The following is a 23575-nucleotide window of genomic DNA, read 5'->3' on the forward strand; positions in this document are numbered from 1 at the left end:
GAAAGGGCATATATAGTTTTAGATGAGTCGTGAAGATTTTTATCTTTTTAACTAATATTATAAATACAAGAATTCTCCAAAATTGTTATGCTACTTACTGTATGGTGCATAACTTGCAAAACTTTCCTGGAGATCACCAAATATGATAGACTCTGGAATTTCCTAATATTACATGTGTCTATTCTAGCCAGTTATAGCAATCACCATAACTGTAAAACTGGAATTTTCCAATATGTCTGTTGACTCTGAAGCTGTCTTTCACTCTTTGTCTCCATATATGACAGACTCCAGAATTTTCCAGTATTGCTTGTATAATATAATCTTCTGACATTCTTAGTTCTGACCTGCTACAGCACTCTTCCAAGCTTACCTTTTGTTATCATAACTGATAGACAATAGAATTTTCCAGCATATGTGATGTGTGTTGTGTTGATCTGTTATAACAATCTTTTTGTTATTCTAAGTAACAAACTCTGGTACTTTTGAGTGAGAACTTTTGTCACCATGAATATTTCTAACTTCATAATATTGCTTCCTAGCTTTTGAGTATTTTCTACTCTTGTCACCAAAAGTAACAGGCTCTGGAATTTTCTAATACTACTTATTTGATGTTTGTCAGTTCTGGCCTTCCAAGGAAGTTTTTCAGTTTAACCTTTTGTCTTCATAACTGACAGATTCTGAAATTTTCCAATATTATTGATAACTGTTAATTCTAATCTGCCATGACAGTCTTTAAATTTTGTCATTATAACTGACATTCTGGAACTTTCTGATGTTCCTTTTATGATGGCTGTCAGTGGAGGAATGCTATAGCAGTTTTCCAATTTGTCACTATAACTGACACTCTGGAATTTTCTGTTATTTCTTGGGTCTTTTAGATTTTCTTGCTGACCAGTCTTTCAGCATTACTTTTTCTCATCAAAAGTGACAAACTCTGGAATTTTCCAATACTGTTATGTTGGCCTCCCATAACTGTTTTTATTTTTGTTCAACATTTCTGATAAACTCTGGAATTTTCTAATATAATACATCTGTTAGTTATAATACTTTTTATCTCTATAACTGGCAGACTCTAAAATTCTCCAATATTAAAGGGTAAAGACCACCCCTTTGGTCATGAATGACCATGGGGATTGCACCTAGGAAGTTACCCTCCAAGGTACAAGTCCGGACAAGTTTGTTTATGGAAGACCAGCAGTCGCCCATGCATACCAGCCTTCCCTCACCATACCAGCGATGTTATCTATGGGAAAGGCGAAGGTTGATATATCTCCTATATTATATATCTGTTAGTTCTGGCCTGTTTTAGCAGTCTTTATATTTTGGTGCTAAAACTCTGGAAAGTTTCAATATAATAAGATGTCCATTAGCTCTGGAACAATCTTTACACTTTGTCACTATAATTAAGATCCTGGAATTTTTCAGCATTACTTATGTCATATAATTCTGGTCTACAATAGCAGTCTTCCAAGCTTACATTTTGTCATACACTTGCATTTTGCTAAATGATATATTCGTTCTGGCCTTTGTCACCATATCTGTCAGACTGGAATTTTCCAGCATTACTTTGATGATACCTATCTGTTACTTCTCTGTAGCCGAGCAGTCTTTCAACATACCTTTCTGTCATCATATGTGACAGCACTCTGGAATTTTCCAATATTATTTGATGTCTTTTATTTTCGTCTGCCATAGCTGCTTTCAGTTTTTGTCACCCTAAGTCTGAAATTTTCTTTTATTACATTTCTCTTAGTTCTGACTTGTTACAGCAGCCTTTATTTTATGTCACCTGTCACCATAACTTAAAAACTTAGGAATTTTTCAGTTAAAGCAAAACATCTACTAGTGCCAGAGCAGTCTTCACCCTTTGTTATCATAAGTAACAGACCCTGGAATTTTCTAGTACTACTTATGTAATGTCTGTTAGTTCTAGCCTACCATAGCAGTCTTTAACTTCTGTCACAGTATCTGACAGATCCTGGAACTTTCTAGTTGTCCTTTTATAATAGTTGTTTGTTCAGACAGCAGTCTTCCAACATTACGTTTGTCACTGCAGTTGGAATATCTTCTAGTATTACTTATGTCTTTTAGTTGTCTAATGTTGGAATACTCAGCAGTATTCCAACATTACCAATTTTCCAATATTACATTATGTTTATTATTTTTGGCCTGCCATAGCATTCTTTAACTTTGGTCAACTTGACCGACATACTCTAGCGTTTTCCAATAATATAAGATGTCTGTTAGCTTTGGAGCTGTCCTTTTGTCACTGTAACTGAAGCACTTTGGAATTTTCCTATAATATGTTTCTATTAGTTCTGGTCTGTTATAGCAGTCTTCCAGTATTATCTTTTGTCATCACAAATGAAATGTTTTGGAAAGTTTTCATAACTTCGGAATTTTGTAATATCATAAGATGCCTGTTAGCTCTGGAACTTGTTTTTATCCTTTGGTACTATAACCAGCAGACTGGAATATTCCAGTATTATTCACATGATGTCTGATAATTCTTGTTTGCTCGAGTAGTCTTTAATTTTGTTACTAACTGAGAAACACTGGAATTTTCCAGTATTTCTTATATATGATAAGTTAGACCTGCTATAGCAGTCTTTCAGCCCACCTTTTGTCACAGAACTGGTAGATTCTGGAACTTTCCTGTATTATATTTCTGTTCTGACCTTTTATAGCAGTCATACCTTTTGTCACCGTAACTAACAGACTCTAGAATTTTCCAACATTATATAGCTGCTCTGACTTGCTATAGCAGTCTTCTATTATTATCCTTGGTTTCCGTAAATGACACACTGTGTTTTCCAATATTATATTTTTATTAGTTCTTCATCTTTTGTTAAAGCAGTTGCTGACTTTTGACACCAAAAATGACTTTAGAATCTTCCAATTTATAATATTCTTCTTACCTCTGGATCTATTTTTGCTCTTTGTCATAACTGACAGATTCTAGAATGTTCCAGAGTTATATATTGTTTCTTAGTTCTGCCCTACAATCTTCCAAAATTACCTTTGTCACAAACTTCCATTAATATATTGCTGTTAGTTCTAGCCTGTTAAAGTAGTCTGTTAATATTACCTTTTGTCACCATAAATGACACACTCTGGAACATTCCAATATTATATTTCTGTTCTGGCAGTTTTTAATTTTTTGTTATAGCAGTCTAGCTTTTGGCAAAAAACTGTCAAATGTCTATTAGCTCACATAATGCCTGATAATTCTTGTGTGCTATAGACTTTGGAATTTTTCAGTATTTCTTATTTGATAATTCTGGCCTGCTGCAGCAGTCTTCCAGACTACTTTTTGTCACAGAATTAACAGGTGCTTGAATTCTCCAATATGATATTTCTGTTATTTCTAACCTGTTATAGCAGTCTTAGCTTTTTGTTACTACAAATAACAGACTCTGGAATTTTTCAGCATTTTATGTCTGTTTTGACCTGTTATAGCAGTTGTCCAGTATTGCCTTTTGTCATTATAAATGACACATTAAGGAATTTTTCCAATATTATATTTTTATTAGTTCTTCATTTTTTGTTATAGCAGCCTTTGGCTTTCAGTACCAAAAATGACACTCTGGAATTTTCCAGTATTGTAATAGTTTTCTTAGCTCTGGATCTGTTTTTACTCTTTGTCATAACTGACAGATTCTAGAATGTTCCAGTATTATATATTTTGTCTCTTGGTTCTGCCAAATAATCTTCCAAAATTACCTTAATCACAATAACTGACATACTCTGGAATTTTCCAATAATACATTTCTCTTGGTTCTAGCCTGTTACTGCAGTCTTTTATTACTTTTCGTCACCATGCTGCAGCAATCTTTAACTTTTGGCACCAAAACTGACAAACTCAGGAATTTTCCAACATTATAAGATGCCTGTTAGCTTTGGAGCTTGCTTTTACCCTTCAACACTATAACTAACAGACTGTGAAATATTCCAGTGTTACTTAATGATGTCTGATAATTCTTGTATGATAATTCTTTTTTTTACCAACACTGAGAAACTCTGGAATTTTCCAGTATTTCATAAATGATGTCTGGTGGTTTTAGCCTATGATAGTAGTTTTCTGTCACAGAAAACCTTTTGTCACAGAAGTAACAGATTCTTGAATTCTCCAATATTATATTTCTGTTAGTTCTAGCTTGTTATAACAGTCTATGCCTTATGTCACTGTAACTGAGTGACATCTATTGCTTAGATGATGTCTGTCACTGTTCCCTGCTATAGCTGTCTATCAATATAACACTCTAGAAGTGTCCAATATTATATTATGCCTATTATTTTTGTCTGCTTTAGCAGTCTTTACTTTTTGTCATAAAAAGTGACAGTCTGGAATTTTCTTGTGTTATTTAAATGGTGACAGATTCTGGAGTATTTCATGTAGAGCAGAGTATACATGTTGTTCCCAGACTTTGAATTTTTTTTATGTATTTCTTATATTATGTCTGCTATTTCTGGCTTCCTGTAGCAGTCTTTATCTTCTGTCATTATTACATTTTGTTCTATAATTGACAGACTATGGAATCTGGCGAAGTTACTAATTATAATGTCTGCTAGTTTGACCTGCTGTAGCAGTTCTTCTGCCTTACATCACCATAACTAACACTGGAATTTTCCAATGTCACTTGTGATGTCTGTCAGTTTTCATTGCTATAACAGTCATGCCAACCAGCATCTTTAGTCACCTTATCTGTGACTCTGGAATTTTTCATTGTTATATGATGTCAGTTTATCTTGGTCTGCTATATTTTTGTCTGTATAATTGACAGACTCTGGAATTTTTCAGTATTATTTACATGATGTCTGTTAGCCCTGTCTTGCCATAGTAGTCTTCAGGATTACCTTTTAGTCACCATTACTGAGATTCTGGAATATTCTGTGCTTCATAGAAAATTTCTGAAAATTGTGGATGATAATCTGCTACAATTTTCCAGCAGTATACATCTGAGTTTTATAACTGTTTAAAAGGTACTTCCTCTAAATTTTAAAACATTGCTTCAATATTGATTATTAGCATTTACTCTATATCCAACATTGATAAATGGTCAACAACATAAAAGAACTAGTAAAGAATTTCCTTATATATAGAATGCTTCTTGGCTTGCTACATTGACCAGCATCAGGTAGATTCTCATTTATGCATTCTTAATAACCACTTTAGAAATTTTCCCTCAGTTTCGTGTTATAAGAAAGTGTATTAAATAAAGCTTTGGTATGTGAAATGAAAATCAAGGTTTAGCTTACTTAATAAATTCTATTTGAATTTTCTAATTATTCTATATGACATCTAGGATATGAACTAGAGTTTTACTTAAAATAATGCATTTTCATAAATTAAATTTTCCACCAATTCAATGCAGCTTATGAAATATACAGGGTTTTGTATATCTCATAAGTTTTATCTTTATCAGATTACTTTAGAATTTTTTAATTGTTCTATGCAATTTGCAAAATATGAAATAGGGGTTTTGCTGATCAGAATGTATTCTAAATTTTCCATCTATTAAATACTGCATAACTTTAGAAGATCTGTATGGAATTTTCCAATTGTTTTGTGTGACATTAACATATGAAGATAAGGCTTTAATAGCATAATTTATTCTTCTGGAGTTTTCTATCAGTTCAAGGCTGCTTATTAGACAATGGTTTGATTACCTCAACTTCAGCTGCTGGTTCTGGAATTTTCCAGTTAATCTATATGATATGCAGTGTATGAAATAAGGTTTTGCTTACCACAATACATTCTAAAATTTTGTATTAATTTATTGAGATATAAGCTTCTATTACTTCAGCAAATTCTTCTAGAATGTTCCAGTTTTTCTGCATGCCATTTAGAGTATGAAATTTTGCTTACCATAAATACATTATTTTAGAATGGAATTTTCCATCAATTCAGTGCTACTTAAGAGATATAAAGGATTTGTCTAGTTTAGCTTTAGCAGATTCTGGAATTTTCCAATGAAATAGATATGTCTTTCTTCAATATATTCTAATGTAATTTTCCATCAATCCATCAATTCTTTACTGCTTATGAAAGGTTTTGTTTGTTTTAGCAAGTTCTTGTGGAATTTTCCAATTGTTCTATATGGCTCACAAAATATGAAATATGTTTTTCCTTTTAACATATTCTGGAATTTTCCATCAATTCAATACAGCTGATATAAAATTCAAGCTTTTTATTATTTTAGCTTCTACAAATTTGAATTTTCCAATTGTTTTATGTCATACAATGTATGAAAATAGTATTTTACTTCAACACCCTTTTCTAGAATTTTCTACCAATTCAATGCAGCTTTTGAGATTATCAGAATTTTTCATTACTTTAGCTTCTGGGATTTTCCAATTATTCTCTATGATATTTAGAATATGAAATAGTTTTGCTTACCATATATAATGCATTGTTCTAGAATTCCTATCAATTCAGTGCAGCTTATGAGATATAAAAGACTTTTGCTTATTTTAACAGGTTTTCTAGAGTTTTCCAATTGGTTTATGTGATATGCAGGATGTGAAGTAGTTTTGCTTTTCATTCTTCTAGAATTCTTTTCATTTCAATTTCGTCTCAAGAATTTATTTTATTCTAACAAAAAAAAAAAGGCTTGTAGGTTGAAGGTTTTTCATCATTCTTATGCAATTTTAGAGTTGTTTTATGGTGTATCTATATACCTAAATAGTTCTCAAATTGGTCTCTTGTTTGTGAAGATATAGAATCTTAATCTATGCTATATAATGCTGAATGTATTTTTAGGCACTTTGATCTTCAATAGCAGTACTTGTCTCTCAGTCCATCTATTGTAAATTTATTGAACTGTCTTACTTACAATTAATCTTTTTTGATTAATTTTGATTGCCCCATTTCCCCATTATATAACAAACTCAATCTCCTTTAACTCTGACAAACAAACGAACTTGAATTTATGTACAATTTCCCTCCCTTTTACCCCTTTCATGTTTTCCCCCTATTCAAATAAGGCTCTAACTAGAAGTTATGTTAAGAGATTTGAGGTTCAGGTAAGTGTGCAGTTAGGTATTGTATTTTCTCTCCTGTATGTATCAAGTCTCTCATTAGACTTCAGAATAGAGCACTCATGAAAGAGGCAGATGAAATTGCAAAGACTAAGGAATTTCTGTTTTTGAGAGATGACCTGAAAGAAATTAAATTGGTAAAAATAAAAATAGAAATTGAAAATATTTCTGGTATGATGTTGGTGCATGAAAGTGAATGACTTTGTTTGAAGAATGAAATAAATGTGAATCAGAGAGAGATATAGAGAATTTATGCATGAATAACATGGATGTTAAACAGAAATAGTTGAAGTGAACTAAAGAAATCTAGATTGGGATAGGCCAATGAAATCATTACAGTTTAGGGAAGAAGAAAAGAAGGAAAAAAAAAAAACAATTGAAGAAAAGAAATCTTGCAAGCCATTTAGAATGTAATTCTGTCAGTGTTTAATTTTCTGACTTCTACAGTCCAAAATGCTTTATTAATTCAAATGAGCTATATTAGAATCAAATCTACTCAAGATATGTTGTTAGAATATCTCACAAACATAATTTAACAGGTTGCTTATTGGTTGATGATTCCAAATAATTTTTCTAATCAATGAAACATTTTCTCTGAAACTAGCTTGAGAGATTTTTTTATATCTTGGATTTTTTCCATAGTGATAGTTAAGTTTTTGTTGAAAAACAAAACTGGGATTGGATTTATACTGGATTGTTTTAAAATAAGTAGAATGGTAGAATCATTAGTGTTTGGCAAAATACCTTTTGATATTTAGTTCTTAGTGATGCTTGTGCTTTAAAGACAGATGAAAGTATAAACCCTAGTGCCTATTATGAGGTTATTTCTACCCTTTGTATTATTATTAACTTTGACTGGCTTGAAGAAGGAATAATGCTACACAGATCCTCTAATTAATGGAATATCTGGGATGTTGTCTGTCATCCTATGTAACACAAAGCCGATATAAGAAAATTTAACTACATCAGTTCTTCTCAAAGTGAGTCGTACTACATCATAGTGGAGGGGGCAGTGCAAAATTTTATTTGGATATTAGGAACAAAGGGGGAAGTAGGGATGAGAGGGAACAATAGATAAACCTGTATCGTCTTTTTAGTTTTTGACTCTTATCTAAAAAAAAACATTAATTGTAATATTATGATAAACCTGCTTGTTAGACACAATCACAACAACCTCATCAACAATAATAAACTTAAATGTGTATATGTAAATAAGCAAAGCTGTATATATATATATATATATATATATAACATTTTCTCTGAAAATAGCTTTAGAGATTTTTTTTTATCTTGGATTTTTTACATAAGTAATAGTTAAGTTTTTGTTGAAAAACAGAACTGGGAATAGGATGGGCCTTATTCTGGATTGTCCTAAAATCAATAGAATGGTAGAATCATTAGTGCTTATAGTTTTTGCTTTATAGTAGGATGGTGCTATATGTGGTGAGTAGCCACATATGTCAAACTAGTACTGAGAACTAAATTACTCTGGTCTGATATTACAAATATGTACATCAAAAATGGTGGTGGTGAAAGGCATTGATAATGTGTTAATAAAGGATAGGGGTGATAATTTTAAAAACAAGGTTTAAGAGGCGCTGAATATTAATAATAATACAGCTGAAACAATGTAAAGCTATGAATGAAACATTGAGTGTAAAAAATCTAATTTGAGACTGGTGGCGGTGAGTAAATGCTGACTTCAATTTGTGATATCAGTACGTGGAAAGGTTGGAAATTTTTCATATGTACAGTGATAAGTAACTTGTAAGGATTGTATGTGAATTTTTAAAAGGAAAAAGTTGTTTGATTCTGGGTTTGGGTTGGACCAAAATTTTATCAATACCAAGACATTGTGGTGATTGAATAATATCTGTGATTTATGAATCCTTAAGAATGAATAAAAGTGATTTAATGAAGAATGTTGGATTTTGTGAAATCTTTAATACATTCCAAAGTTACATGACTACTTTTAATCATTGTCTTTTCAGCTGTCCAGTAGATTGAATATTGCAAATTTTTTCCTGAAAAAACTTAGTAAATATAAGTTGAAGGTTGAATGAAAATTTAAATTGTTGTAGTAGTTGTAATTCACTGTTCTTCGTGTGTGTGTGTGTATATATATATATATATATATATATTTTTTTTTTTTTAAGGGTAAAGACCCCCCTCCCCATTTAGTCATGAATGACCATGTGATTGCACCTAGAAAGTTACCCTCCAAGGCACAAGTCCGGGCAAAGTTGTTTATGGAAGACCAGCAGTTGCCCCTGCATATCAGCCTCCCCTCTCCATGCCACCAATATTATCCAAAGGAAGGGCAAAGGTTGATACAGCTTGGCATCAGTGATGTTGCAACTCATTTCTACAGCTTAGTGAACTGGAGCAACATGAAGTAAAGTGTCTTATTCAAGAACACAACATACAGCCTGGTCTGGGAATCAAGCTCACTACCTCATGATTGTGAACCTGATGCTCTAACTACTGAGCCATGTGCCTTCACAAACACATACACACCCACATATACATATATAAAAAAATATTTGTGTTAGTGTTTACATAGGTTTTATATATTATGTAGTGAGGGTTATAATCCAAACTGTGACCTCTTGAAGCATATCTGCTTATTCCAGTGCTCCAGAATTGTATATAGATGTTATATTTGTGTGAGGTATGCATAAGAGTTGAAAAATACTGGGAAATATCTTCTTGCAGAGTTATTACTTATCAAAACAGGAGATTGAAAAAATTTATAATACCAAAAATGTTTCCAGTTTTCTGTTATGATACATTTTAGATATATATTTATATATATGTGTTTGTGTGTACACCAACAAATGTATGTGTTCTTATATATATGTGTGAGTGCGTGTGTACGCAAACAAATGTATGTGTGTGCCTATTTATATATGTATGATGTATCTATACACACGTGTATAATTGTGTGTATGTGTATATGGGATATTATTATTTGTTGAAAGCTAAGTCTGCATGAGTTGCTACTCAGGGTTTCACATTCTTGTTCTTGAAGAGTTGTCAAATGTCAGGAATGAGGAACTCCACATAGCAACTCTTGTAGACTCAGTTTTTAAATAAGTTATTCCACTCTGCAAGTGCATCCATTTTAGCATACACCTCAGAGGAGTTGAGTCAGTTCCGACTAGTGGGAATATGGTTTTCATAGGAAGGCTGTACAAAAAGTATTGAAAGTACTGAGTGAATATCTTTTTGGGGGGGTCAATTGCAATTCACCCAAGTGTGAACACAATCATCTATATTATATATGCATACCTACAGTACACACATATTATGTGTGTGTGGTGTGTTTATATATATATATATATATATATATATATATATATATATATATATATATATATATATATATAAATAAATAAGGCAGCAAGCTGGCAGAATCATTGGCACGCTGGATGAAATGCTTAGTGGTATTTCATCCATCTTCATGTTCTGAGTTCAAATTCTGCCAAGGTCAACTTCGTCTTTCATCCTTTTGGGATTGTTAATATAAGTACCAGTTGTGTACTGGGGGTCAGTATAATTGACTATTCCTCTCCCCTAGGTCTTGTTCCTATAGTAGAAAAGATATATATCTAAAATATGTAAATATAAAATATGTATATATAAAATAAGTATATTAGGTAGAATGGGTAATGTATAAATCCTTCCATCTATAGGATAGAAGGAACTATTACATTTCAGTATACTTTAAAATAATATAATACCCAAAAGTATGCAATAATGTTTTGTGTATGAAAAGTGTCTTTTGTATATAGTCAGGTCATTTTTGTTGATGTCAAACAGTAAACTTGGTTAAAAGTTCAGTTCCTGTCACAATAAGTTTTGAATTATGACAAGTTTGTTCTCGTTTGGTATTTTTATATTTATATTGGGTTGAATTTTGTTTTATTGCAAAAAAAAGCAAGATGTTAGCATAGTATTGTTTAAGATTGACATACATATCCTTGAGAATTTGATTTGGTAGCTTTCTTTTTAAAACTAATTCGAGACTCAACTTGTTTGTTATCCTGTTGAGAAAGCAGCTGTGTATGTTTAGAAAGCAGGTTGTATCAGAGGATAGTTCTTCTCTATACGGAGAAGAGTTTGTTGGGAAATAATTATGCTATACATATTCTGTTGTTTTGGGCAGTGGCAAAAATATCTTCTGTATGTGTGTGTGTGTGTGTATGTATATATATATATATATATATATATATATATATATATATATATATATATATATATGTACGTACGTACGTACGTACCTATATATGTTTGTATGTACAAACAAAATGTACTAGCTTCACCGAAATATATTTATACACACACACACACAGTAAAAAAGAATTTTGTTAAAGTGATTATCTCCACATGGTGAGTTGTAATGAAAAAATATATAATAACAGAAGGAAAATGCACACAGTTTACATAGTTTTAATATATTTTAAAGGGCAGAGTATTGCGATAGTCGACTAGTTTTGCATTTTGCTAACATTGAAATTATTGCAATTTTGTATTTTCTTAAGACGTTTTTAGTCCATGTTCTTGTAAATGAATCGGCATGTAGAAAAATCTAAGTGGGGGTATATATGAGTGAGTGAGTGCACAAATGAAGAAAAGAGGCACTTGGCACATTTGGTAGGAGTTATGTATATTTTTAATAAGTTTCATTCAGCAGTGGATGACTTAAAGTTTGTTGGCTTGTAGGATAGATTAATCTCATATCTGATGAGATGGGTTTCTCCTACGATCCAATGCAACTTGGAGCTGAGTCAACCTCTCATTAAAATATATACGTATACTTTATAACTTTTATGTAACTATACATGCATATATAATTATGTAAAAGTTGAATTAGAAAATTAGAAACATTATCCGATATAGAAAACAATGTGTTGGATATAGTGGGTAGATAGAAGCTGACAGTTTACCCAATTTTGCCCTTGGTGACACTTGAAGTAGTCTGTCAAATTTTGATATACCATTAAAAAATATATATACCCTTAAAGTATATTCTGTTTTGCTATAAAGCAATGAAATTACTTTGACAGAAAAAGTCAAATTTAAGACATATATTATCATTTTTGAAACACTTGAGGTTGACATCTAGCAGCTATTGGCTGTTCCCAAGAGTCAGATAATTGCACAAGCTGATATTTAGTGAATTACATACGCTGAAAATAATCCATCCTCAGGTGGTATTGATGTAATTTTTCTAACATTGAAAGCTGAATTTTCATTTTTGTTCACAACTAACATATACTGGAGTTGTTTGTTCAAAATAACTATGTATTTATACAAGTGAATTTGTTCATATAATTTAACTCTTCTTTTATTTCAGTTTATCATAATTTAATAATTTCCGTTATCATTGTAAATAACTATTACTTTATTGAGTTGTGAGATATAGAGCAATTCACATGGCTACACATTTTTTTTTCTTTTTAGCCAAGTAGGAAGTGTTCAAGAGTAAAAAAAAAATATGGGCAGCACACCAGGCGAAGTGCTTGGCAGTATTTCGTCTGCCGTTATATTCTGAGTTCAAATTCTGCCGAGGTCGACTTCACCTTTTATCCTTTCAGGATCGATTAAATAAGTACTAGTTACTAGTTGTGCACTGGGGGTTGATGTAACCGACTTAATCCCTTTGTCTGTCCTTGTTTGTTCCCTCTCTGTTTAGACCCCTGTGGGCAATAAAGAAATAAAAATTTGGGATTAGGGAAATTTAGCTCAATCTTTTGAAATAAAAGAATGTATTATGGATTTTTTAAAAAATCTAAAGATACTAGTCCAACTCCTAGTGTGAAAATGAAAATAATGTTTCAAACAGTGAGATATATTATGCAAGCAGTATAATTTTTAATTGTTTAGGCAAGTTAAAAAAACAATAGCTACATATCTATATGAATAAAAACAATTCAGGAATCATTTGGTTAATTCGTTTTCATAGTGAAATTAATAGTTAGTGATTGTGTGCCCAAGATAGCATTGTCCTTTCACAAGATCATTTATTGTCATGTGTAATAGAAAATGCCATAAAATTAGTTGTCTTCAGTAATGACTAAAATTTTTGAAGATTAAAGACATGATGAATGATCTCCCCTCTACGACTCAACGAAAAAGTAGCAACGTTTATGTTTTATGGTCAACGTCTAGATGCCATTAAATGCATTTTATGTTATTTTAAAATGTAGTTCAAATTTACAAGTTTACCTTTTGCATTAGTATTTTTCTAGTAGTTTGTAACTTGTTAAATATTATTAAATGTCTCATTTTGACGTGAAAATAGTAAATAAATCTTAAATCAAATCATTTCAAAGTATTGATCATAGAAACTCTATACAAATTATTTTAAAATAAAACCTGTTGATGAAATATATAATTTTTAATACAATATTGTTACTTTAAAACCAAAAAAAACAAGAGATTAAAAAAAAAATCAATTGCTGGTGTTGTAACAGCTTTCATGTGACCCCTGCATCAACAGGTGTCAACTGGAGAATGACTAGACCATGGAAAAAAACTCAGTATTTCTGCTATCTCAGGATTGTTTTTAGAGGAAAGAGATAAAACTGAACTGTAGGAGAGGGAGTGCTCCATCTTGTTAGCTGATTGTCTTTGAAAGGCTCACTATTATAACAAATTTAACTAATTAACAATAAATACTCTCAAAGCGAAATCCATATAAAATGTTAATAACATTTTTCACAAAACCAAAAGCTTTATTATTGTTGGTTTCATATCAAATAATACTTCATCTTAAGTGGACATAGTATATCTGGATAAAAGTATATTCAAGAAAATATACTTTTTGTGCATATTGAGAAATATGCTCAAAAGGTCAGATTTTTTTTTATGTACATTTAACTGCATATGTCTTACAATGATAACTCATATTAATTTTTGATATAGCTTCAGTTATTACTATGGTTGTCTTTGTGTTGTGTTTTTTTATTGTGCAGTCATTGCAAGTTATTGTCCTTGATATGCTTATAAGTTTGTCTTTGTTTCTATAACCCATGGAGAGTTTTGTAGGTGTTGAGTAAGACGACCCAAATTTGCTATAAGACAAACACCACTTAATGATAAAGATGTCAGGAAAATTTTTCAATTTCAGTAACTAAACAGAAACAATGGCAAAATTTTGGTAATTTGACATCAAAATAATCTTACATGATGTAGTATTGTGGCTGTCATGAAATTCCAGACATGTTTTTCCTTGTATTTATTGAAGATGTCATATACCTTCAGTTATAAAGAGAGATGTTAGCTAAACATGCTGAAACAGCTGATGAATTCAAATTACTGGAACACAAGCAACATGGCAACAAATCAATAAATGACTCTTTAAGAATAAATTCACAAGCATTTTGTAAATGGAATGAAGTTGATGGAAAACTCTGAGCAAGAGAGAATTAAACTGTCGTAATTGTGGTTAAAGACACAGGAAAAGTGTCTAGCATTCAAATTAAGTGACCTGAATATGGAAAGCCACTTCACTTTACTAAATATTATTGGTCAGGTCCTATCTATGGCATCAATGAATTTTCATACGAAGACATGCTCAGTGTGCCTCCATGCTTAATGTCAACAATGTACATCTTAATTAATGTTTTAAATATATACTATAAATTGAACAATGTTCCAATTGGAATGAAAATAGGTAGTGGTGCATCTTGTTCAATTATCCTTTATTCCTATATTGATATGATAAATTCAGCGTTATTATTCATCAGTTAAACATTTAGATAACTAGTTGTTCAGCACTGAAGATGAACTCATTGCTAATTTTTCATGGAGGAATTAATGTCACAGATTTTCCTTTGACTTCAGATTAAATGGAATAGGGCATTTTATACTGAGGCACATAACAGCTATTGACAATGTTTGTGAAAGGTCATATAGCTAGTGTTCTATGGGTAGAAGAATAAGCAACATAAGCCAATTTTACTGCTGAAATCATTAACAGAGGCCCCTAGTAATCATCTATTATTATTAGAAAAGATTATTCTCTGAATGCTGAACTTATTTTGAAAATTATTAGTGGGAATATTATCCTGTAGCAGTCATTAGCCAGATTTAATAAGTTAATGAAACTAGTTTAATATTGAGTGTAAGGGTTATGCCATTAATTTGGTGCATTGAATGATTGAGACAATTTCTATTTGGCTGTAACTTGTTCAGTCATGGACCAGCAACTTTTAAAAACTATTTTCAGTGATCTGTCACAGGGAACTTCATAAACAGAATTGTTTGGTAAGGGCTATGTTGCAATACGATTTTACTGTAAAATGGGTTTTAGGTAAATTAAGATTGCATATTTCCTAACTTGACTTGAATACAAAAGATTTGAAACTTACACTGGTTTTCTGTTCACCTTACTAATTAGCCAAAATTCATGTGAACACCTAAACACAAAAACGACTGAGTTGGTTAACAATCACTTGACGCATACAGGGAAATAATGAATATATCTTAGCTATAGTTGTTTGGATTGAGAGTTGTGGGCCTGGATAAGCCATTGTGTTAATTTGTCTTTCTGCAAACTGAAGAATTCTAAGAATTTATAAGGGTGTATATTCAATCTTTCCACTTATACTTTTAAAACAAAACAGTTTTAGAATTAGTTTGAGTGTCATGCAATTTATAATGCTGATACTTCAGGTAGTGATGTTTTCAGGTGATATGTTAATTCAATTAATGATTGCTTGGGTCTCTTTCCTTTATCTAGTTTTCTGACTCAATGAATAGAACCAATTTAGGTATCATCAGTTTCAAATCTTAGTAATTACGTTGTTAATTAGGGAATATATAGAAAATTGCAGCTTGTTCTTGTAGCTAGGTTTTTTTTAATTAAAAAAAACTTTTTTTAAGTGTCACTAATTGATATTTTCTGTTTTTAATGCATTGGATAATTCTATTACTAATATTTAAAATATAAAGTGTTTTGTGTGTGGAATGTTTTTACATTTTGGAAGCAGCTTGTTTAAAACAGATGAAAGAGAAATAAATTAATATTTCTGAAGGCAGAATTAGTAGAGTTTTGCACCTCTGTTATTTCTGAATTCAAATATAGCACTGATAGATTTTCTCTTTCTTACAACCCTTCATATTTTTGGAGTCAGTAAAATAAATCTAGGGTTGATATTGACTGTACCCTTGCAATCCAAGTCCTAGTATAGCCAAAGTCCACTGACTAGAATCAGTAAAAGACTAAATGAATATCTATAAATATTAAGTGTAAAATGTGTGATTAGTTAAGTTCAAAATGTTTACATATTTGGGAAATATTTATGTATATGTAAAATACAGAAACCATACAAAATCTTCTGTAAGTATGAAAAGCTAATCCAACGGAAAATGCTGGTAAGACATTTCATTTTGAGTAATTCAAGTGATGGATAAGGACACAATTTTATGTGTAGTAAATGTTTTATGGCACACTTCCATCCAGAGAAAACAGCATATTGTATGGTTGTTCTTAGAAATAAAGTTTCTTTGTTTCTGATGTGTTGGTTCATTCCTTGCTCAATGCTGTATCTTGTCCACAAAGAATGCAGCTAAGCAGTAAAATCATCTGTTCTGCCCTTGTAGCAATTTATCTGTTGCATGCCGTGTGCAAAAAAAAAAAAAAATTCTTTTGCCATTTTGAATGTTTGATTCCCAGGGAAGGAAAGCCTCTCCTGACAGTTTTATTGTCAACAAGGACAGAATTGCTACACAAGATCAAGCTGTATGTCAGTCACCTACTGACGTGAGTTTATATTTTGCAGTTTCTTATATCTTATTTCAAGTCTAGCTACTTTTCTTTCACTGTTCAAATAGTTAAAATGCTGTGATTTTAAACTCTATGAACAAGAATATCTACTCACACACATTCAGATGCACACATTATTTCAACACACACACATGGACACACTCACAAACATACAAATGCAGTCATGTTTGTTAGTTAGGAAATCTGTCAAACATTCAATAGATAAATTCTGAAAATATTCTATAGTACATTTGATCTTCAATTCTAGTAAAGACTGTTTGTGTATTACAGAATAATGATATTATTAATAATTAACTCTTCTGATAATTATATTCAATCTTGAAGGGTTTTCAGCAATCATATTTAATGAAATAGAACATTAATTCTGAATAAAAACTGATTTCTATTTTATCAGTCACCTTTTCTGCCATACATATTGGTTATGTAAGTTGTTCACAAAGTATTGTTTATGCTGAAGTCAATTTGATTGACTTTTAGATCAAAACCTTCCAGCTATGGCCACCTCTACTATTTTTCAGGCATAATGTACTTTGAACAGCTCTGTACAATGTCTTTTTTTAGACAATAGAGTATAATTTGAGGGTGATTTGGTTGCTGTTTCTAACATGTTGAGTATGTATGGATACAGAACTTAAGAAACAGTTATCCTATATTTTCTTTAATATTTCAGACCAGAAATAGAATTATTTATTTTCTATTGGTCAAATTAAAACTTTTGTCAATTTTCCCATGAAAACAATTGTTTTTAATCAATTCTTCACTAAAACACAAGTTTCCTTTTTCTGCACTAATATATTTGCCTAGTTTACCTTGGCGTTTCATGATCTGTGTGACTTAAATATTGCTCACCTATTTGAAAACTAGTCCATTTGTAACACTAGACAGAGTAGCAACACTTCAAATTAAAGATACTTTTCCAAAAGTTAATAATCTATTTTTTGGAATGTGTCTCAATATCAGAAAACTGATGTGTATATTATGTATTTCAAGCAGTCTGCTCAAAGATACAATTTAATAGATGCATTTGTATTGCATCATAAATGTTCTTGACTTATGGTGTAGATTAAAACATTTTGCAGTTGCACTGTATTGATCAAGTATTTGAAAAATTATGGGACTTAGGCTTTATCTAACTCCGACAATCAAAACTGTAAGGCCATAACTATAGCTGCTGTCCTGTATTCATTCAAACCTTCCCTACTTGCTAGCTTTTCTTTTTAATTTTTACTTCAGTGCAACTTATAGTATTGGAGTTTTCTTAAACTCTTAACTTTAATGAAGGTAAGTGTTAAATGCAATTAATTTAACTTGCTTTATTGATGATTATCTTGTTTTTTATGCTTTCTTAAGACCATTTTATTGAATAACTTGATCTCCAAATATACCTACTTATTAACAAAGTTAAAGAATCTTGTTTTTTTTGTTTTTTTTTCTGCTTATTGAATTCAAGCTGAGAAGTAGGTTTTCATTTTGGCTATGAAATAACGTCTGTAGCCAGGTTGTTTTTATTCATGATTCTTTCCAGCTTGCGATGTCTTCAAATTACCTCCCTTGCTTTATACCTTCGTTTTTAACATCTCTACTATGCCACACTGCACTCACTACAAAGTTGATTTCATAACATTATCCTAACCATCAGAATTTTTCTGCCCCTCGCATCATGTATCATTTTACACCAAATGTTAGCATATGCGCACTATTGTTGCCTGCTACAAAACTATGATTGTAAGGTGCTCAAAATCTAAGATAAATTCTTATCAGATATACTACAGTGGAAGAGTTAACATACACGATTAGTTTTATTTGTGTGAATTTAGATATATAATTGCAAAACATATTTTTGATAGAAATTGAAAGTAATCATTTCTAGTATCAAATGGTTTCATATGTTGTATGGAAAGTACATTTGTGGTGACTATGAACTCTGTTGGCTTCATATGTGATATGTACTTATATACGATTTGTGAGAAATTTGACCAGCTAGTATTTTACTCCTGTTAGCAATGAAGCTTTATGTTTGTGTATGTGTGTGTGTGTGTGCTTACTTAGTTGAATGGAATATTTTTGAAACTGTGTCATTAGCAGTTGCTTTAGGGCAGAATAGCTAACAAGGATAATGACTGAAAACAGATAAAGAAACACTTAATCTTATGGTAGCTAAATCGGCAAGAGTATATAGTTTTCCCCTTAAGCCAGTAGATTGTGTATTTTTCTTTTAAAATCTTTTGCTGATAATTCAATTTGGTGATGATCAAGCTTACTCTGAATTACAGAAAATGCTGTGATATCAAATGCGATAATTATTGGTAGATGATTTAATTTCTGTAATACAATATTTTTCTTCTGAAATATTTTAATATTTACTTAAGAATTCAGGCTTATTTTGTCAGGTGTAGAAAAGTTCTAGTGTAATGTTGATTTCTACTAATAAAAGAAATACTTGCGATTTATTTGTTGGAAAAATATCCCAAAAATTGGACTTTACTTGGAAAGCTACCAACTTGGTGTGTAGTATTATTTCAGATGTTTACTCATTTGAGTTTATAAGCTGAACTATAAATTATATTATCATGAGTTTATATCTTGCTGAAGCAATATTTTATTGCCCATGGGCAAAACACATTACTCAATTTGGTTGGATGTCTGGTAATGTTTATATAGGCAAACCTTTTCCATCTGTGGTATCACAAACAAAATATACACTCTCTTACTGAAGTAGTATAGTCTTCCATTCAATATAATCTGAGTTACATATTAGTAGCATGGCTCCCTTACCTTCAAAACTTTCAGCAAAATGAAAAACAAAACAACATAGAATTAACGACAACATTCTACAGGTGTTTCTGTTTTTGAATTCTTTCAAATGCAATACTGTTAATACATTCAAAACTGCTGTTTAAAATGAGGCCAACAGTTTTTATTTATTAAATACAGCCTTAAACATATCTTTATCTAAATGTACTATATCTTGTCTTCATTTAAACAGTGGTTTACCTTCTTCCTCCTGGAAACTTATATTTTGTTTGCTTAGTATACATGTTTAAAAATTCCTATTTTTCAGGGTAATATTTCAATATTGTCCTGATATCACCACCTCACAACATACCTCCTCGTGCTTCTCCCATCAACAGCATTCTTTTCTTGCTTGTCTTTTTAAGATTCCATAATTTTAAATAGATTGCCTGGGTGCATGAATTCAAAATCAGATATCATTTTATGATAAATTCGAAATACTATATATGAGAATTTTTTTTTCTAAATTAAAATCAAGTGCATATATATTTTAATTGATAAAAAATTACCTCAATTTTGAACATTACTTGTAAAGCTGCCAAACTGATGCACTAAATTGATGATTTGTGGGACAACTGTGACAGTTTGAGGATGCTGTATTTGTAATTAGTGGGATAAGTTGTTAGTGTGATGATTTGAGAATGTTTTTTTTAGCTTGTTTTATTTTCTATTTTCATGTACCTTTATTCTGGACAAGATACTGGGAATGATTAGACTAAACTGAACAACAATTGAAAGAAAAAAAAAAAAAACTTCCTCTGTGTAACAGGCAATTTGAATTTTGTGTACAAAATTCCAGTAAATAAACGGGTTTTTGGTAATGAATTAAATTTAGGCTTATCTCGTTAGGGTTTACAAGATATTCATTGAGCTAGCTCATTGGCAACATTTTTTAAATGAATTGTGGTTAGATGGGGGATTTTTAAACTTGTAATTATAAAAATAAGCATTTGTGCCTAAAAAAATTCTAGGTTATTTCTGGTTTGTGGTAAACTTGGACGTAATGGTTTGAAAATAATGAAAAAAGTAATTTTGCAGTGTGTGGGAGGTAAATTCATTTTTGGTACCCTAAATTATTATTAATTTTGCATGTATAATAAGCATGCTTCTTTCTGCATGGAAGTTAGGTGGGTAGGTGGGGGGGGGGTGTAATTCATTAGTTTCATTTTGTCTCGTCAATACATGAATTTGTAAACACATCTTCCATGTGGATTCACTAGTTGCTGTGGATGGAATACCAAGCAGTTTGATCTAGCATTAAACTGTTCACCTTGATTTGCATTGCAACCTTGGGCAGAATGAAACTGTTTTTAGGAAATGGTAATGATGTGAGTACTTTCTTCCCTGCCTTTGTTTCACATATTCTCATCGTTTTTGCTCAATATGTTTACATGCATATTTGTTAATAGGAAACTTTGAAAATCTGCTACCTATTTGAAGTTTTACTGAAATTTCTTCATGAAATGCAGGGGATAAGGAATTATAAAAATGTTTCTGGGGGTATACTCAGAATATGATTGTGATTTCACAACTTTTTTTTTCCTTTGTTGGTTGCTTTTGTTTGTATAAATGGGTAAGTTGTGTGGAAGAAAGGGACGGCACAATTAGTGTGTTAATTGCACATAGGTGGAAAATAGGATGTTTTGTGGGTGATTATGAAATCTTAACTTTTATCACAAAGCTTTTTCTCAAACAAAATTTATTGTAAATTACATTTTTGTATTAACTGAGGAAAGATTTTATTTAACACTATACTAATATATTAAATTTTTTTTTCATTCTGAAGATGTTGCTTTAGTTTGAAAAATAATTAGAAAAATAACCAGAACTATTATATTTTTGATTTCATTTGTAAATTAAACTATATATGGATGGTTCTTGTTAGCACTGATTCAAATTAAAAAAAAAACAGTTATATTTATGCAATATTAAAATTACTGTTTCAAAAAAAGTAAAATATCATTTCTTTATCTTATCAAGGTTGGGATATCTCATCTGCCAACGTAGCTGATGCAATGGAGAGAGCTCAAGTTCTAGATTACAATTTACAGGTACAAGTGAGACCGTATCTTGAAGGGATTCGTCCGAGACCTTCTGTTTACATGCCTGACTTCATAGCAGCTAACCAAGCAGCACGGGCCAATAATGTATTATCTGGTACAAAGCAAGAAATGTTGGAACAACTACGGAAAGATATTCGTTCCTTTAAAGAAAATAACGCTATTGATAAGGTTATTGTTCTCTGGACAGCTAACACTGAAAGGTTTTGTGATGTTCGTCATGGACTAAATGACACTGCAGATGCCCTAATAAAGAGCATCCGTAACAATGAAAGTGAAGTGTCACCATCCACATTGTTTGCTGTTGCCAGTATTTTGGAAGGAGTAAGTTTCTTTTTTTTGGGGTTTTTTTTTTTTGTTACTCTCTTTAAAATTGATAACTACATATCTCCTCTACAAGACACCTGTGCTTGTCCTATCATACCTTACCTTCTCAACACCTGGCATAAAGCCACCTCCCCACTCTCTTAAATACACCCATCCACTCAGGCGAGAAAAGTTTTCATCTTATAAAAATTACTAGGTGTCTTCACTAGTGTTAGGGACGGGAAAAATGCACCCCATATTCACTGTAAAGTGATTAACATTAGGAAAGGCATCCAACTGTAGAAACCATATCAAAGCTGACATTGTAGCTTGATGCAATCTTGCAGCTTGTTGGACCATGTCACATTCCACACTAAAGTGTCCACTATTCATAATTATATCTGTGCTTTAAAACTAAATCTCTTTTATTGGTTATCTCATTACACTGCTTACATTTTTTCACCTTTAGATAGAGTTTATAAGTTTGGTAACAATTTACTTCCCGTGCAATTTTCATTTTTTTTCTTCATGCAAGCATGGGTTAGGTGAATATGTTATCTATTGAGACATTGTTTTATAATCAGATTGCCCTTCTTATTCTACACATACTTTGTCACGTCTGGCCGTATAGCCTTTTTTGTTTGTTTATTTCACTATTTTGTTTTCCTGTCTTGTTTTCTGTCCGCCACTACATTCCTCCATGGAACAAATTTAATTTGTATCCGTGGGAAGAGCCATTTTAACGATGTGTCCTGCCCTAACTCTTTGAAACGCCAGTGTTATAATGGTGGCAGCTGATGAAGGAAATGTTCTCTATGTGGCCTGTGTGTTTTCTGTACCGTTTATCATTTTGTCCATGTTTTTTTGCAACGTCATGTACCCAGATATGCATCTATATATACATGTAGATGAAGGTATGTACATATGTATGCATATACTCATATATTATTTGTATTTTCTTATTCTACATGGCTTTAAAAGAGTGAAGGTGTTGACAGAAGAGTTGACAACCACTACAGCACTGCCCATCACAACTTTGATACATGTGTGTGATTGTATGTAATCACAAACATAAATATTATATCTTCTTAGTCTATGCCACATCACTTGTGGTTGTCAACTTCAACTTGAGAGTAAACTTCTTTCCAGGTTATGCGAAATTGCATTGCCAACTTTGAGATAGTGCACAGTTCTGTGTCCTGCATATGTTCATGTACATATATATATATTCTTTTACTTGATTCAGTCATTCTACTGTGGCCATGCTGGGGCACCACCTTGTAGGATTTTAGTTCAACAATGGACCCCCAGGACTTATATTTTAAGCCTAGTACTTATTCTATCAGTCTCTTTTGCCAAACTGCTAAGCTATGGGTACATAGTCAAGTGTACATTGTCAAGTGGTGATGGTGGGGACAAACAGACACAAAGACACACACAGATATATACATACATACATACATACGTGTGTGTGTAATATATGTATGTATGACAGGCTTCTTTCAGTTTCTGTCTACTAAATCCACTTGGAGGCTATAATAGAAGACACTTGCCCAAGGTGCCATGCAATGGGATTGAA

At 31.6% G+C, this 23575-nt stretch overlaps 1 protein-coding gene across 1 annotated transcript in view; it reads left to right on the forward strand.

Annotated features, from left to right (window-relative positions):
* Positions 1 to 23575, forward strand: part of LOC106872911 (inositol-3-phosphate synthase 1-B) — a 31828-nt gene that overhangs the window by 3406 nt on the left and 4847 nt on the right. The window contains exon 3 of the mRNA XM_052969425.1: positions 21611 to 22152. Within this exon, the coding sequence (XP_052825385.1) occupies positions 21611 to 22152 (542 nt within the window). The remainder of the gene's footprint in view (positions 1 to 21610; positions 22153 to 23575) is intronic.

This window comes from Octopus bimaculoides, chromosome 7 (genome assembly GCF_001194135.2).
Source record: "Octopus bimaculoides isolate UCB-OBI-ISO-001 chromosome 7, ASM119413v2, whole genome shotgun sequence".
NCBI classification, from domain to species: Eukaryota; Metazoa; Mollusca; class Cephalopoda; order Octopoda; family Octopodidae; genus Octopus; species Octopus bimaculoides.